Genomic DNA, 19765 nt, shown 5'->3' on the forward strand with positions numbered 1-19765 from the left:
GCCGTTGACCATCAAGTTCTCGACATCTCGAAAAACTTGATTCTATTGTGCATTTGGACGGCTACCTGTGGTTAATTTACTCACGCGATGATTGTTTGGAGGTGACGGGGAGTGGGTGTCTACATTTTCTATTTAGTCAACTCAAGCAACTAATTAATTAAATTACGATTCCTGATTTATTTGACGTTTTAAATAAATTTTATACTTTAGGTACCGAGATTTTTGAAGCAACAATTATTTTGTATTGTTTGGTTGAACCCTAATTCAAAAATATGAATACATTACAATCAAGTGAAGAATAAATCTAGTATGCACCGTTGGTGTTGTTTCAAGGACGTCTTCACTTCAGACTTAAACGTGGTGATCAAGCATGCTTAGTAACGACCTTGATCCGTAAATCGCGATTTTGAGGGTTCTCAAAACGGTTTCATTTTTAAATACTCCACAAAGACTGCCACATGTCCTTTACATAGTTTTTTGTAAGGATATACTGAACGATTAGGTTTATATAATCTAACCACAGGGGAAAACGTGCCAAATCGCTTTATCATGATAATCAAGACCAAGGAGGCTGGTTTTAGTTCACTATAAACTACTTTAAGGTTAGAAAAAATTGTGAAATAAACGGCTCGGCTCAGCTTCAGTTTTAAAACATGGCATTATGGAGTATAGTTCATGTAGTGATGATGAACTGCTTGCTTTGATATAAAACAAACTCTTCTAATCATCAAACATTAACTTTTTTACTACTCTCTATGGTCAATATATAAAACAATATGGCCAATAAATGGACATTAATATTTCAACGAAATTTCTTTCCAATGTTTCCCCCTTCTTAGTTGTAAAATTCCCGTAATTTATTTATCTCTGCGAATATTCGGGAACGTTCGAGAATTATCTTTTACAAATTCTACACATACTAATTACGAGACCCAAAAGATCGAATCAATGTTTAACCAACGTTTTGTCTTAAAACAATGTAACGCATATTAGTTTTAAATTGTTTATTTAACATACATAAAAAAGAAAAACTTGCCAGTCTCAGTTCATATGCCATAACAAATACTGCATCTTCAAAACAAAACTCAATTCAGACAAATTAAAGAAAACTCACTCAAACATTCAAAAATGCAGAAAATTTCATGATGCGGATCTCAAAATTTGATACTTGAAAAATGAAGAATTTTCCTGAGAAAAACTACTGCACGCGTAACTTCGTGAAATCGGGGGCTGGCCGATTAAAAACTAGTGTAACCTCGAAATTTCGAAATTGTTCTCTTAAATTTCTGAGGTGCGAATATTCGTTCTTAGCAATGCGAATTTTTCATTTCCCCTATTTATCTACAACAAAAGTGATGAATTTAGTTAATTAAAACTTCTCTCTTACAAGTGACTACCTTTAGATCCCTAATAAGATATTGCTAGTCCCTCCCTCCGTACCAACTCTTTATAGAAGTAGATAAACGTGTCGAAATTGGATTTCTGTATACATTCACAAACGACGATATTGATTTCCATGATGCGGGGATTGGCTCAGATTCCCAATGGTTCCAGTATGGTCACGACATATCTAAACTAATTCCAATTTTCCACGCACAACACCACGTTTAATTTTCAATATGAAAACGACCAAACGTTATCTTAACTTAAGTTTGACTTTTGGCGTTATATTTTACAACCCATGTAAGATAGAAAAGAGGCAAAAACTGCATATTTCAGATATTTGTACGTAGAATTCAGTATAGTCAAAAAGATTTGACTCAAAGTTGGTATTTCTGAAAAGCAACACCCTGTATATGTTAATGGCAATGTTTTGCATTCTTTTTCCTGATTACATTGATGTCTCACAACCTATACTTTATATATGTAATTATATTACGTAATATCGGAGGTTATATCATATTTTTCAAATTTTTGAAATAACGTTTCTACTGTCAGCCATTTTTATTGTGCTAACATTCGCAGAGTTTATTTGTTAAGCTCGAACCTCTGGCGAAACTCGCCATGATCCCACCGGTCGTAATGATTTTTGTGGAGGGTTTTTAACGAAATTCACCAAAAGGGCGAACTTCACAAAAAAATGAAAAAACCCAGTCTTCTCAAGAGAATCATCGTTACACTTGCCCTTAAACATGTAGCATTTTTAAACCAGTTTTTTTTTGTAAATGGAACAATTTTTCCTGTATGAACTCGCGAAAAACACAAGAAGTTACCTTCGTAAAATAAAGGTAACCAACAGATTAAAATATAATTAAATATAATAAAATCAAATACAAACATTTGTTGCTGTTTCCTCCTGACACACCTATAAAAAGTCCTCAAAAGCAATGCTTAATCATGCTGACATCATCCAGTAGGGGCAAAGGTCAGTTTTTACTGCATGTATAAAAAATCAAAGGTGGCTGGTTACTATTATCAGTAATCACCATGATGAAAATTTTGCAGACAATTGCATCCCGAAGTTGCGATTGTAGAAAGACATGGTTGGAATTTCTCAGCAGCATGACTCAACTGCTACGAGGTGAAAGATAATCTGTGTAATTTGTTTCCACAATCAAATGTTTAAAATTTATAAAAGGCCTCGTGCCATTGGGTGATTTTTGAACAGTTGGGGAGCATCAGATACTTGCCGTGAAATCCCCCCAAATGTACCCCGATCATTAAAAAAGTTGACACAAACAACTTTGTAGCTGTTTCAATTTCTCATTGATATTTAAAACAATTTTTGACAAAGATACGAAACAGGGTAGACACAATGTAGGAATATAAAACGACACATTTTTCGAATACTCAAATTTAAAAAAAAATTAATCGAAGCTCACACTGTCAATATTTTAAAGGTATTGGGGAAGGTGCGCGAGATAATACCTTTTCGACAGTTCCAAGGTCAATGTTTGTGTAATCAAAAGAACGTGGTTATGCTCAATTATGCTTATGATTTTCAGCAGTCACTTTGACCAAACCAAGTGGATTTCACCTACACTAATTCAGAGTATTTAAATTGCATTTTGTGGTGCACCTCTCATTATTATAATTACAAATATGAACAAAGAGGAGGTACTCGCCTAATCGCTTTACCTGATTCACAGCAGTTACAAGCTGGCAATTATTCTGACTCATTGGGCAGCGCGATTTATTTTCAAAAATGTCGTACTCTCCGCATTTCGTAAATAGAGAAATGAACTGACCAAAAATAGCTACTTTGTTGTTAAGTAAGTTTTAAATAAAATTTCCATAAACTACATGAGTCAGAGAAAACTCTCGAATGATCGCGTCCAGCACTACTTACCCAGAAGTATTTATAACTGTCATAGAAATTCCTAATTCGTTATAAGGTGAAGTGGGCGGTTTTAAATAGATCGCCAGTTTCTGAAAATAGTTCCTGCAGTTTAACGAAATGAAAATCTCTGGTCGAAATTCCCCGACCGCAGGAAAACTAAGGAAATGGGTAAATCGAAAAATTTTTATCAGGAAGAGGAAGTTTGGTGCCAGTGATAACCCGTTATCCTATACATGAAACCACTATTAATACTTGGTAGGTATTCATTTTAAAATTACTATAGAAAGTTGTCATTGATTTCGTTTTAATAATCAAAGCGAAAAGAATAGCTCTACAGAAAACGGTTTATTCGTATAATTTAGGCATGCATCGTTGCCGAATGCCGAAGCGAACGCGGAACGTCGTAATTGCATTATACTTGCACTGCTTTACATTTAGAAAATTAATTAACTAGCCGCTGATTACGACAAAAACTGCAATATTATATATCAAAGAAAGCAATTAGGTGCAATAAAGAGTTTTGGTCCAACAATATCTTCAAGGTTAAATAAATTACGTATAATGACCGAGAGGTTCTTTTAATTTTGGCATGTAAATGACACCTTTCAAAACGAATTGATGTTAGGGAACTTTAGTCCAGAAATAAAAATACAACCAAATAGTTTCGAAAAGTGGCACTTTAAATACTACTACGTTCCTTGGCGTAGGAGAAGACATTATTTAGCGCACACCACTTTTCCATTCCACAATTTCGTAATGTTGCATTTCTAAAGCACGTTTTTCGGAAAGCACATCGCAATTCCAAAATGCTGTACTTATGCATCATTTTAGAAATCAAATTGTAACCAGCTACTCTTCCACACAATTGAATTTTCCACATATTCAGTCTATTATGCTTGTGGCATTTGTGCTCGTGTATATACAACATTTTTTCTACAACTCAACTGATTATTCATTAATCATTAAATTTGCTATTTAGGTGCAAGTTTGTCCGTGCGCGAAATACTTTTTTTCACTATTTCACGTTTTCGCGCACGTTGCTAGGAGCAATCTTACTTACCTATTAACTGTTTAAAAATCTAGTACTTCGTACTTTGAAATTTGTCAGAAAATGACAGGATTTTTTGACAGTTGTAGAAAATAGTTATTTATATAACAAGAGCGCGAAGTTCAATTTCGCGCATTGAGACTGAAGGTATTTTGACGAGGCGAAGCCGAGTTAAAATATCAGTCAAATGCGCGAAATAACTTCGCGCTAGCGTTATATACAATATTTTTTCTACAACTGAACCGATTGTTAATTAAATTGCTGTTTAAGTTCAACTTTGTCCCGTGCGCGAAATACTTTTTTTCACTGTTGACGATTTCGCGCACGTTGTCAAGAGCAACCTTACTTATTAATTAACCGATTAAAAATCTAGTACTTCGCGTTTCGAAATCCGTCAGAAAATGACAGGTTTTTTTGACAGTTGTAGAAAATAGTTATTTATATAACAAGAGCGCGAAGTTCAATTTCGCATCAGTCAAATGCGCGAAATAACCGTTATATACAATATTTTTTCTACAACTGAACCGATTGTTAATTAAATTTGCTATTTAAGTTCAACTTTGTCACGTGCGCGAAATACTTTTTTTCACTGTTGACGATTTCGCGCACGTTGTTAAGAGCAACCTTACTTATTAACTAACCGTTTAAAAATCTAGTACTTCCCGTTTCGAAATTCGTCAGAAAATGACAGGTTTTTTTGACAGTTGTAGAAAAAGTTTTCGTAAATTAAAATTGAAAATTATCAAGCACTGAAGTACCCATACTAGAGGATGTCACGATTCTCAATTATGACTTTCGCGGTGAAAAATTTTGCGTGCTTTAATGAATTCATAAGAACACTGATGCTATTATGAAAGCCGTAATGGCATCGAAGCGGTCACGTTAAATCTGTCATAATGACACCGTCGCAGGTTATAGTATATTCAATATTGAATAAGAGTGTGCTAAGAAGCCTATTTCGCATGAGTATATTGCGACACGAGCGAGCGAGTGTTTTAATTAAAACGTATAATATAATATGATATAATGAACGATTTAGATGTGCAGTACTGGGTGACATTTTAGGTATGTTTAAGACATAGGATTAGAAAAAATAACATAGTGTCCTTAGACAAGATCGAACTGTGATGAATCTTAATACAATTAATCTATACTATGAGATTAACCGTGATACGCCTTCATATATTTACTTTAACAGTATTTAAACTTACAAACATTTCTTAACATTTGCAAGGTCGATTAAAAAACTGTACAGATATATACATGCTACGTGTTATTTTTCAATTGCGTAAAACTTTTCATGGTGACGGCTCAATTAATGCAGTGCTTGAAATGCATCAGATTGTTACATATCTTGGTCAAAATGGCCGAAGACCTAAATCAAAGATGGGGTGAATGTTGGTTGAATTCACATCGGCCAATTTTTAAAATCGATGTGTTGCTCATACTTTCTATGTTTGGGAATGATGTTTAACATATGTATATATAACAAAACAGAAGAGAAAATAATGGAGTAGGTTCAAATAAACCAGGGTTCGATATTTTTCGATACAACAGATTAAAACGATTTTACTAGATTTTTTGCGTGCTCCTTTCAATTTTGTAATTTTTTCAGAAAAGAAGGACGAAGGACCAAGGCGGCGGAAAAAATCTCCACGAAATTAGCAAAGAAACCCCAAAGTCGACATGTGACCTAAAAGATGCAAAGACACTTAGTGTCAAAGACCCTGAAATTGAATCCCACATCCTTCCCGAAATGATATTTACAAAAATCGGAAACATTGCTTCTTTTAGTAGTGGCCTCAAAAATGTTACTAAAAAAGTATACCCACCCGTGTCGATCTCGTCAGTTTTTAGATGACCCTGATAAACGATTTGTCTCTCTTACCATTTCTAGATTACCGAGGCCCGCAGAAACTAGATTTATCAGATCACGCTCCACTCGAAGTATCCTTTCCAAAAAATTCGCACAAGGTGAATATATGGTTGATCTGCTTCCGACATTGTTTTTTACATCATTGATACCATCGAAACATGCCATCATTACAATAAATAGCAATAATTTTAATTTCAAGCATATCACACCTGGGAAAATTTGACAATATCTGAGAATACTTGGATATAAAAAGTCTGTGAAAAGCCGTACATTTTCATTTTGACCGGCGATTGAACTCTCGGTATGAAGTCAAATGACTCATGAAATTAATAAATAAATCTGACGGTGGGGCAATACAATGAGTAGACAACAGCACGGAGGAAAGGCTCATAATAATGAATTTCAAGATTAATTTTTAGCTTCGTAGTTCGAGCTAGGTGTCTATTGCGATCGCCATTTTTGAGACATGTTAAACTTTCCTCCAAAAATGTCGACGTTTTAAGCAACTTGGTTGGCAATTTTCGGAGGTAATGGTTCGACGGATTTTGTTCAAATTTTGGATGTGTAGGTAGGTATATTAGGCATACGGAAACTAAAACACTTTTTCCGCAAAACAGTGATTTTGATTTCGTCAAAATGTTGGCAATGTACATTAAGCATAAAGGATGTAAGACTGTCAAAAACGTTTTATCATTGTAAATGCTTATGTTTTGTATATGGTTATGAAGTTACCAGTTTCGCTCAAGCAGAAAAGACAGCGGTGGCGCATCAAGTGGTAATTGTACCGTACTCGGTCGCAATCGTTAGGAAAAGCCGCGGATACTGTCGATACGGTACTTACTTAATATTGTACAATTGTTTTGTTAATTCCAATCTAAAATTCTCACGCATCTCCTTTAATTGGAATGCGAGTATGTTATGAGGCTTATTATTCAGAAAGTTTACGTTTACGAGGACACCAGCGAGCTTGCGATCGAGTGGAGCAAGCCCGGGTGAATAATACGGTTATCATTTCCAATATCTCCGATGGTTGCGTCCATTGCGAAATCTGTGAATTTTAATCTATATCTTTTATTTCTTCAGAATCCTCTAATCCTTCGTTATTCATATTTGCAACACTTTTCCGACTCTTTGCTATGCGCGGGACCATTTCTGCATTGTCTATTTCTCTCTCTCTTCAAATATTATCAGCTCTTTTCATCATCTCTTGAAGCAATTGTGCATTCCTTTCACGTTTGAATATTGTGTAAGCTTTGAAAAATAATAGTTTTCAAATCAGAACTATAAGGACGTTAGAAGTAAGTGCATAACTCTTTGCTTTTTCTTCTTTGTAAATCTTCAAATGCATAATTTGTCATTTTTTTTGAGAAATCAAATTGTGAATTACTAAATAATTAAAAAATTCATTTCTTTTATATATGATAAAATTAATATCGACATTTCGATTCGAAAGTTCTGAAACGTATGTGAAATATCTTTCTAAAATTAAAAACCTCAAAATTTTACAAATTCTGAAGAAATGGTACAGGGATCAACAACTAATTTTTAATTAATTAAAATCTTTCCGTCTCGCTATCGATTTATCAAGCAAAAAAACCAAAAGGATTCAAAAACTCAAATTCCACGTACTTCACCGGTAGGACTTCCACGGGTACGACCTTGCACCACAACACAAGGTCGCGACCTTGTGACGTCTCAAAAAAGTGGTTGGAGGGGGGGGGGGGCATACTACGTACGATTCATTCGAATTTACTTGGAAACGGTGCATATTTTAATAATCAGTACAATAAACCAAAAAGGACATATGCACTTTACTTCTGGATATTGCGGAGAGGCATATTCCGCGCTTTTACGGTCGCCCGCGCTAAACATCATTCCCTATAGACGAGTATGTTTCAGGGGAACTCGGCGGCTTACAGCGATAGACCGTGGTACATTGTCTCATTAGAAGCCGCTCTCGCATTGTGATATCATTCGCTTTCGCTGTATGGAAAACCACCGCAATAAATCCCGCTGAATTTACTTACGGCATCAGAGCAATTTTTTTAAAGTTTTTAAACAAAATATTGTTTAACATTGTGCTCTACTTAAAGTAGGTACCACTTTTCTGAATAAATGTACAATTAAGTTCGTGTACCTTATCAAAATTTCTTATAATAGGACAAAATATACTTTTACTAGGATTACGTTTTAAAGATGTAACTCGTTAATGAAAATTAAGTACCTACTCTAATATTCCCAATATAAAGGTGAAAAGAAGATTGAGAATACATTCTTATAGGCGGAGATAAAATGTCTATTTTTACATAGTACCTACATTTATGATAATAAGGTCAAAAAGTGCACAATAACATCTGGAACGATTCGTTTAAATTCGTTAATTCCATTGAGTGTAGGGACGGCTTTTTCCTTCCCCTAAATTACAAAGGGCTTCAAAAATTATCCACCGTGCATTAACCATTATGCCTTTCCATTAATAAGTACTTTAACCGGAACACATTTACTCCTACTTACTCTCAAACTACTTAATTTTCTTAATATTTACTTGGTAGGTGGGTTTAGATACCTAATGGATTTGGCAAATTAAATTAGATGCATTCAAACAAAATTTATTGGTTGCATGTTTACAAAAATTGTAACAAATTCTTTGTTTAGCGAGTAACTTTTCACAAAACTTATATTCAATTATAGATAGGTAGCTCCTTAGTTTCCATTAATCTCTACAGAAGGTCTTCCAGCCCGAGAACTCCATGAGCGAAATTTCTTCCAACACATCAATCATTTTAAATTTAACTTATTAATTTGTCGTTGGCATTGAAATACTTCAATATCCCACTTTAATTTTTTCAAATTTATGAGTAACTTCTCAAGCCTCTTCTTTTGTGATATATACACTGGCGATACCTTTGCTTTTCTCGCAACTGATTCAGTGGTTTTTGTCATCTTGCTGTCTATCAATTACGTCTAACAACCGACCACTTTATATTCCCCCAAGTAGTTAACCACGCCCTCTTAAGACATCCCCTCCCTCTGGTAAATGGCTGACCTCAAAGTGACTACCAGAGGCTCCATTAAGGTCGTTACCCTTTGAGAGCTCTAGTTTTCAAAATCGCCGCCAGAGGAAGATGACCTTCAGGAGATTTGAAAATCGTCTTATGGGATTTTACATGGAGTTGAGTTAGTATCGGCTATATATGGCTACTAACAAAAACAATGGTTGCTCTTGATTACAATGTGAAAGTATCACTTCTCACAGTTTACATGATTCGATACTGGTTAGCCAACGCAAAATAATCAGAGGAATTTCCATCTCACTTCCAAGTTTCCAATTTTTTTATCTGAACTCTCAGCAAATATAGTCATATTTTCGCGTAATTGGTTCTTAGACCAGTAGTAGATCAAGTACGTTTATGCTCATGCGCATACGCAAAAACCCTAATACCCGAATTACCCCAAACTACTACATTCCTTTACTAAACATAAAACTTACCATATTCGAAACTGAAATTATACATCAACATATTGCCAGAATGAGAACAGTTTTGCTTGTTCATCACTCGTGTACGAGCTCAGGTACCTACAAGCAGAGTAAATAAGTACATTGAATATGTGCTCGTAACGTAATCACGTTTTTAATCGAACTGCATATCTTCATGTTATGATTAGCTAATTTTATGATTAGTTACGTCGTGGAATTTAATCAGTACGAAGACTAATAAATTCCACTGACATTATAATTTAATCTCCACGCATTTCGACGCCAACGGTTACGAATATATTCTACGTCCATCTGTCAGCTCAATGTACCTATGGAAATTATTTCAAATTATGCAAGCTATTTAGGTGAACTATGTTGGATCAGATGTGGTGATAATTACTTACAAATGAGTGCGATAATTGAAACTGCAAACATTGGGAAATCGGAAGTGAATCGAAATAATTGCGGTGCTTAAAGTCAATCAATTGGATAACTTGTGGCTTGCTCGCACGCGAAGCTTTTTACGTAGGTCATAATTAATTCGATATCTTTATTCAAAAATTGTCTTAGAAGGAAATATGAACGTTCGACTCGGCTTGCCGATGCCAAATTGTACGAAAATAACTAGAGTAAAAATAGATGAAACGTTTATTACAAAAAAATGAGCTTAAAAACAACGCTCTGGATTCGGTGGCATTTCGTTATAAAACCGCAGGAAAGGTGCAATCCAAATGTCGCCCGCCTGCAGCTCCCTAACCTTTAACGGGCAAACGGCCCCCGCCCGTTTTTCGCTTAAAACAAACTCCATCGCTTTTTCTTCCATTTCGGAGATAGTACGTTGCACTTCTCTTTCCAACTGGCGAGGCGTGATGTAAAATAATGCAAGGGCGAGTGACATACTACTTTTAATACATATTTATAAACCACATCAGAGTTTCGTTAAATGTTATCTCCATTACCATATGGTATATGCACTAACACATAAACCACCGCGTTGTCTTCGTCAACAGTGCGTGACCCATTACCACCCTCTCTCATCTGACGCGGCTGCCACTTACGGTTAAAAAAGAAGGTTGCTTAAATGTGAATGTAATCGTGACGATAACATAATAGAAATTTTAAGTGGCCGTTGTAAACGATTACATTATTTGTTGTGCGTACAAAATGTTTTACAGCACTTTAGTATAAGCGCGTTAATTGATTAAGTAGAAAATTTACGATACTCCCCAGTCCCCACGTTAATAACGGTGAATATAAAATACGTAGCGGCCCAAATGATCTGCCTACATTCGTTTTTACGTCCTTGCCATCTTGAACACAACTGTCGCATCGACCGTTTCTGCTGCACAGTCCATTTGTTGTTTTACATAAACTTGACAAAACCAAAACGCATTGAACAACAAAAGCAAGTTATGGAATGGGCGAGAACATAGTGGGGACAACAGATTTTTTTGATACTTGCACATCTGGTCATCTGGAGATGCCGACAAGTTCCTACCTAAAGCTCAGCTATGGCGAAACCGACGGACTAAAGCTTACTTCCGAGGTCTTTACAGTTGTGAATGATAACAGCCAAAGATTCCATTTCAATAACCAGTATCGTAATCATCATTTAGCCTGAGTACATGCAAAATTGATGGTGATATACACTTACACAGGGTGCCAGTTTCTCGAGCGCCATCATGGGAATCTCGGTTATTTAAAGAGAGATGCAATGTAGTTTAAAATGGGGAAAATTTGCGTATTTTGGAGCCCAATAATATGCAATTACGAAAATTCGAATGTCTTCAGAGGTTGCTGAGATTTTTTAACAAAAACCGAAATAGTTATTTATATAACAAGAGCGCGAAGTTCAATTTCGCGCATTGAGACTGAAGGTATTTTGACGAGGCGAAGCCGAGTTAAAATATCAGTCAAATGAGCGAAATAACTTCGCGCTAGCGTTATATACAATATTTTTTCTACAACTGAACCGATTGTTAATTAAATTGCTGTTTAAGTTCAACTTTGTCCCGTGCGCGAAATACTTTTTAGCGCATTTTTGCAAATTTATTTGTAAAAAGTAGCTTTTAATCTCACTTTGTCTGGCTGGCTGGCAGCAAATGTGGGCGCGTAGAAGAACTCTTGTAGAAAGGCAACGGGTGTACGTGTATCTACAGGGCCGTGAAATTTGTCAACCTTAGGGACATGGCTACATGATGTGGGGTTGGCGACATCTGGGCGTCATCCTCGAGCGTAGTATACTAACGTGAAGGTTTTTCAGTTTTTTCCTATCTTCTACTACAGTTTTGGTCCGATTCTTTTCAAATTGGTGTCGTCGGAAAGATGTTGTAAGCGCGCACAACTCCTGCGTGGCGGAATTTTGTTTTTTGTCCTAGGGGCGAAATTAACGACCTTTTGCGAGGCGCGCGCGCGCGTCTTCGAGAAGTAGTCAACTTCGCCTTTTACCTTCCGTTGCGAACTCACGCGGTTTAACGTTTCGTAAATCTCGAATCGCTGTCTCTCTTTCTCGTGTCGCCAATGGAAGTGAATAGCGAGTGAACGGGACGTCGGAAGTGGGTACCGTAAAAGAGAATGTGGTAGCCCGCGACACGATCTCACTGATGGTGGAGTCAAATCTTCAAACGCGAATTGCGGGTGAAAGGGACGTCGGAAGGGGGTACCGTCAACGGGAATGTGGTAGCCCCCGACACGATCTTCCTGATGGTGGAGTCAAATCTTCAAACGCGAATTGCGGGTGAACGGGACGTCGGAAGGAGGTACCGTTAAAGGGAATGTGGTAGCCCCCGACACGATCTTCCTGATGGTGGAGTCAAATCTTCAAACGCGAATTGCGGGTGAACGGGGCGTCGGAAGTGGGTACCGTAAAAGGGAATGTGGTAGCCCGCGACACGATCTCACTGATGGTGGAGTCAAATCTTCAAACGCGAATTGCGAGTGAACGGGACGTCGGAAGGAGGTACCGTCAAAGGGAATGTGGTAGCCCCCGACACGATCTTCCTGATGGTGGAGTCAAATCTTCAAACGCGAATTGCGGGTGAACCGGACGTCGGAAGTGGGTACCGTCAAAGGGAATGTGGTAGCCCCCGACACGATCTTCCTGATGGTGGAGTCAAATCTTCAAACACGAATTGCGGGTGAACGGGACGTCGGAAGGGGGTACCGTCAAAGGGAATGTGGTAGCCCCCGACACGATCTTCCTGATGGTGGAGTCAAATCTTCAAACGCGAATTGCGGATGAACGGGACGTCGGAAGAGGGTACCGTCAAAGGGAATGTGGTAGCCCCCGACACGATCTTACTGATGGTGGTGATCAAATCTTTAAAAGCGAATTGCGGGTGCACGCGGAAAGTGGGAAGCGGTTAGTGAATGTACCTAGTAGCCTTCGACAAGATCTGTTATTGATGGTTGAGTCGAAAGTGGCTAATAGAATACTGATCTGCCACAGAAAAATGCGCTGAAGTCCCTTCGATCTCAAACGAGGACTTTGATAATTTTTTTCACTGTTGACGATTTCGCGCACGTTGTCAAGAGTAACCTTACTTATTAATTAACCGATTAAAATTCTAGTACTTCGCGTATCGAAATCCGTCAGAAAATGACAGGTTTTTTTGACAGTTGTAGAAAAATTAAATTTTTCCTCTTTTATTTCGAAAACGATAAAAAGTGGACGTTTTAAACTATAACATTATTAAAGTCTTTTTTTATGGGGAATTCAAATATGTTATCGAAAGATCCAAGGCACTCTAGACTTGGAAGTTAAGTAGGTAACTTTATTATTTCTTATGGCACCCATATTGGATTTTAGCATTTTTGAATAAAGCTCGTTTTTGTGATTACAATGATGTACCATATGTGTTTCAACCGAGGTTTCAACTTTAAGATTCCGTCGAAATATGGAACAAAACCGTTTTTTGTGAAAAGTGCTTTGGAAAGAACATGCATTCTTTTGTTAAAAAACCACATATTGATGAAATTCAAAAATTATTTATTTTTTAGAAACTTATTATGCTTCTTGGAAAAATTCTTTTATGAAGAAGAAAGGGGAAAACCTGCTCAAAACTATTTTCTAACGCACACAAGACCACATTTTGATTTTGGTTAAATGGAAACTATTAAAGAGTTAATTTAAATAATAATAGATAAAACTAAACTATAAATGCATAATAAACATAAACCGAAAGAAGAACATTAACAAAAGATGCTCAAAGGGTTCACCATCCACCTCGCAACACACATTTATGCGTCCCCTCAAATTTTGTATTGCTCTTAAAATGTTTCTTCTTCGTACAACAATTGAGCACTATTAATAAGTACTGTACCGACAGCATCCGCGACTTTTCCTTCACCTATCGATCACGGTCGACTACGGTACAATCGTCACTTGATGCGACACCGTTGTCTTTTCGCAGCTTGAACGAAACCCATAACTTTGTACCCATATACGAAAACACTCTTGAAAGCATAAACAGTTGCAATGTTAAAATTTTTCATAGTTCCACATAAATAGTAGTCTAACGGAGAAATATCCGGCGAGCGTCGCGGCGAACGTATGTCTCCATTATTAGAGATAACATAACTTTACGGGGGAATTGTGACAAATCATCAGTTACCCTTCTAGCGTTATGTGGTGGAGCACCGTCTTGCTGGAACCAGATGTTATTCAAGCGGTTGAGACAAATATTATTATCAATCTCTCGGTCAATCTAATTCGTGAGATATGTCTTTAAACATTGCAAGTATCCATTAGAAGGTAAAGTGTCTTCATGCATGTATGGACCGATAAACCCAACCATATATTGAGAGCGAATCGTCTTTGTGGTCGACGTCCTTGATGTTCATGAGGATTCTGAATGGACCAGACGTGCTCATTACGACGATTAAACATGACTGAGTATATAAACTTACACTCGTCGGTAAATATTATATTTGAAAAAAAATTAAAAGAATTATGTCGAATCTGTTGAAAAATTATTTATGGAAATTTGTTAGAATTTTATCGAGAAACTTGTAACAAATAGACAAGAAAAAGCAAAATTTTCCCCAATTTAAATTACATTACATACATCTCTTCAAATAACCGAACGCGAAAAACGGGCACTCTGTATATTTACTCTTACATCAGGCGACCATTTTAAAATTTGCAATCGGCCGTATTTGTTTTTCGATTAGAGATATCAAAAATGCTCAAAATCGTAGCAACCACTTTAAACATGGAGTATCATCTCAATTTACTTGTCCCCAACCGCCCCCACCTCGACATTTCTATTTGTGATAGTGATATCTGTAGCTCTTATCAAGAAATTTACATTCGGCAAACTTACAATTAAATCCAATTTAAGTAAAAACTAGTTATAAACAAGTATTTTATTAGTAAAGGTAAAAATCATCGATCTCACAAGTAATCTAACTCAAAATAGACAAGAGCCTGCACATCTACACTATAGCAGAAAGCTTTTAGTGAAAATTTGAAGGCTAGCTATTGTAATTGCCGAGATCTCAGCCGGACAGCCAGCCAGCCAGCGATAACGAATATAATTTTATATTTTTCAAAAATGCGCTACAAAACGGAGTTTTATTCTCAGAATACTCCGCACTTTGCTAAATACTCTGAACGTATAAAAATGTGTTATATGATGTGAAAGAAAAGACCGAGGAAAACACTGTTTGATGGGTTTTCCAATAATGTGCCATAAGGTCAAGTACCTAGTTGACTGTAATAGTGCACGTTCAGATTAGTTACCCTTGCATACAACCATAGACCATTGGTCTATGATACAACTGAAACGGTTTTGACTATTCTTTGCCCTTTCCATAGTCTACTAGTTGGCGCTTAAGAATTTGTTGATTTTGTGGCAATAAAAGTAGATTTTTACTGCATTTTAATAAGTCATCATGATCGCAAGAAAACGAAACATCACATCGAGAATTGCACAAACTGAAACATTTGGTGAACACCAAGAAGCATCAAACAGTATTTTATCCGACTTTTTTTTGAAGAGGGCGGAGTATATCAACCACATGCATATTTTATGTTGTCGTACAGCAAATTGATTGCTCTTTTCAAATATCTTAAAACAACATCCGCATTGCATTTGCAATACAAATTGCATCGATTTCCCGTTAAACCGGAATTTTCAATATGCGATCGGATAGATCGTAATGTCACATAATTATATTTGACAAATAGTTCATATCTCATCAAATAAAAGAGATATTGAAGTGACCCTCTTATCTCGAACGCGCTGTACAAAAACTGTTTACGAAAGATTTCCTTCGAGCTGCAGCAAAAAATCTCATGTGGACGAAATCGAGGACGAAATTCGGTATTCTAAATACTTATTTGAAAATGACAATTCAGAAAAATCAGTGACTTCGACTGTGGCAGACCTTCATTGGAAAGCACAAGTGTAACGAACGTTAAGGCCATTCCGACAAATTACCCGTAATTTTTGTAATTCGTGTGGAAAAACTATTCTAATATTTTGAAAATCTAATTTTGAGTTCATTACTTTCGTGTTGAAAAGTCCCAAATTTCGTGAATATTGAATTTCTGTTTGCACCCCCATACGCCAATGGAGGCGGAGTTTTAGAAATTATGTACAAAATCGGAAAGGGTAAGAGAAGATGAAACAAATTTTGGGTGAAACCCTATACGCCACTGTACCCCACTGTGTACCATGACACGCCATATCAACTTTCGACATTTTGATATTAAAATAAGTATTCAAATTACTTAACTCAATTTTTAGGTAAAATCCTATGCTCTTTAGCTTTTCTAGTGTACCTATATTAGTGTGATTAGTGTAGAATATTTAGATATCCAATCGTACTTAACTTGAACTTCCAAAGGCGACTCGACAGCAACTCATTTTTGATTGCCCGTTATCACACAGCGCAATATCAACTTTCTTACTTAGATCTTTTTGAAATGTTAACCATAACCGCAAAACTTCAGAATTATAATTTCAACCATATTGAAAATGATAAACGTTTTGACAATTTGGAAGCAAAGAGTAACATCAAGAACAAGGTTCAATGTCCAGCTCTGCACTGAAGATTTTATTAATCCTTTCAAATTAATTCTTCCACTCCTCCCCAGGCCAGCCCTCGCAAAACAAGCGAATGTCCTTTTGATAAATTAGTGCTCACTCTGTCTTTTTTATGAGCCATAAACTACAACTTTCTAATCGGGCCTACTCGTCGCCTGATGGGCTTGCATCCTGCCTTATTTAACGTGCAATGCTCAGTTTGCCAAAAAGGATTAACGTTAAATGCCTTGAAGAAGAGGGTAATTTCAATTGGGATACATCTATTTCTCTAGAATCAGAAACTCTCAAAATATAAAATATTTAAAAAATCAAGTTGATGCCCCAAAAAAAACCGAAACGTCCAACTTAAAATCTAATTATTCCAGCTTGTAGGGAGTTGCAATTAAAAATTAGCGAATATCGGTTTTTTCAGCTTTGATTCGGTCTCAAAATACATAGCTTTGCTTCAACTGACTTCGTATCTCTCGGTTATAGAGGTTCCAATGGTCATCTTCGAATTTGGGACACCCTGTACAGAAAACTGAAATTGATTCATACATGGTGGCAAGAATAACACATATAAATAAATGGTGATTCATATCAAATTCGTTCCTACCCAATATCTTCCTTTTTTTGTAAACGTCTAAAGTGAGGTGACTAAACTTTTTACTCATATAGTAAGAAATCGCTGAAAACATTCTGTTTTACGGTCATTTATTGAATTAGTTGTATTATATTATCACTATCTACAAATGTTTTTGTTGAATAATGACTCATTAGAGAAACTGGTTTCATAAGGTATGTTGAGTGCATTAACAAAATGCATTAATTTATTGACTCAGACTTGTAGGTAATTCCTAAAAATAAAGAAGTCCTGAGGGATGTCACCCTGACAATATCCGTTACAAGATCTAATTTCATACTCAGGTGGACGAGACGCTACCGACTTTAACAATTTATAAAAGAACTAAACATAAATTGCATGTAGGTAGTATTATACCTACCATAAACCTCTAACGAAAGACAAAACAAGATTAATTGAGAATCGTGCAGGTCTTTGAAATTAGAATTTTCAAACGGATTGTGTGCACATGTTTAAATTGGGCTCCAGCAAGCCATAGCAATAACCTTGAAAACCCCATTTGGTCTTATCCTCATAGACACTTTTTTGTTGTACATTAAATATTCGGTTCAGTTGATCATCGGCCCCTCGACGTGTTTTTTGTGTTCCACCCTCGAATTTTCTGCGAACAAACACCATTAATTCCAGCTCAAATTCCAGTGGCAAGAATTACAATTGAACCCCGACCTTTGTTTTCGGCCAAATGTGTTCGTGAAGACGCGCTTCGGGTATATTGATGTAAAGACAAGCACGGCAGACATGGCATTGCGAAACAGGTTTTAGTTTTGGGATAAAATCGAACTTGGTGCGATTTGCAAATAACCCACATATCATTTTCTTTTAATTTTTCCGGCAATCGAGAAAAAAAAACATTGCAGTGTTATAAAGAGAACGTACGGACCTTGGAGCACATGAAGGTGAAGGCTGCAAAAGCGCATTGACCGCCACCCGCCAAATAGAGAAATACGATCAATAGATGCTGGCGGGGTTTATGCCGTTCAGACATAACTTTCGCTAATCATGCCCGAACAATAAATTTACAACATTTACAACAAATTCTGCTGGTTGGTCGATATAAAAATAGTTTCTAAAACGACATATTCCAGATGTAGGGAATTTTCTTTTCAAATCTAAAAACTCGCATTCTAAAAATATCTAGAATTATTAACGATATCCTAGTAAGGGCATAGCTTCGTTTTCTTTCCATCATTAAGCAAAGTTGAAAATTAATGAAGCAATCTCCATTGTAAAATCGCTACAGGTGCAATCGCAAAATGTGAATAACGCGAAATACGACCGGCAAAAGCGAAAATGTGCAAATACCGTCGAGATTAATATACATTCCCTGAACAAGTAAAAATAATCGCCAACATAAACTCTAAAATCGCGAAATACACGTACTCAGCGGTGTCCGCCATCTTGATTATAAACCGGCTGCATTGTCTCACGAAGCAATTAATTTCTGCATATAACTGGTGAAATCACCTTAAAATGGCCTTACAAGATAATTTCCCGCAAAAACAACACCTACGGCACAAAACTGTTAAAGAAAGACTAATTTTTAACTCACATTAAGATGTTCAGAGCCCAGCCCTTACCTGTCATTGTTCTCAAATGACTCAAACCTGATTCAAACCAAATCGTAAGAAATATGAATAGCACCGGAGTCATTTTTGCGTGATTAAACGTTAACGTAAAAGAAACTAAAGGCACATACCTCAAAACCTTCTGATTTGGCCCATACATTTCCGTCGTGTCCCGCAATTGCAGCTTTAGTTACACAACGTGAAGCCAAGAGCTGCTTTTCAACGTAATCCTGCCAGCTCATTTTGATTTAAAAATTATTATTCTAACTCCGCACACGCGAATTTTATTAATATCTTAAGCTATATCTTTTTACTTGCACTTGCTCACTGAAGCCGCTCACGATGAAGCAGCGGAAACGTAGAATGAGAATCTGACAGCTCCTACATGCGCATTTTCGGTTATATTCCTACACTAATGTCGCGCTATTACCAACCTTACAAATGTGATTGCGCCAAGTTTATTATTTGTATTTTTTTGTTAATTTATTTAAAAGAGAGTCCCTGATTTTGCTTAACATTCGTTAATTGATAACCCTTACTGTATAGATACAGCAATAGTTTGGTTTTGGTTCACAAGTTGAAAATATATGGCTGTATAGGCAACACAACAAGCACAAAGCAGATCGATTAATTTTTGTCTTGTTACCAGTGGCGTCGCAAGCGGTGCTGTTTTACAAAATGTTCAGCTTCACTGCAAAAGATTGTTTAGTATATGTTGAAGTTTCTGAAATTCATAGGTTCACTTAGTCCTGAACATTTTCCAATAAAAGTGTACGGCTTAAGAAAGAAATTGACTTTTTTATTTATCATAGGGTTGCAAATTTAATCGAACATAATGGGCTAT

The 19765-nt window shown here is 36.5% G+C and overlaps 1 protein-coding gene across 1 annotated transcript in view; it reads right to left on the reverse strand.

The window, feature by feature from the left end:
- Positions 1-19301, reverse strand: part of LOC116170574 (profilin) — a 30501-nt gene extending 11200 nt beyond the window's left edge. The window contains exon 1 of the mRNA XM_031487065.1: positions 19053-19301. Within this exon, the coding sequence (XP_031342925.1) occupies positions 19053-19163 (111 nt within the window). The 5' untranslated portion in view covers positions 19164-19301. The remainder of the gene's footprint in view (positions 1-19052) is intronic.
- Between the last annotated feature and the right edge of the window lie 464 nt (positions 19302-19765).

This window comes from Photinus pyralis, unplaced genomic scaffold, assembly GCF_008802855.1.
Source record: "Photinus pyralis isolate 1611_PpyrPB1 unplaced genomic scaffold, Ppyr1.3 Ppyr1.4_LG5, whole genome shotgun sequence".
Classification (NCBI taxonomy): Eukaryota; Metazoa; Arthropoda; class Insecta; order Coleoptera; family Lampyridae; genus Photinus; species Photinus pyralis.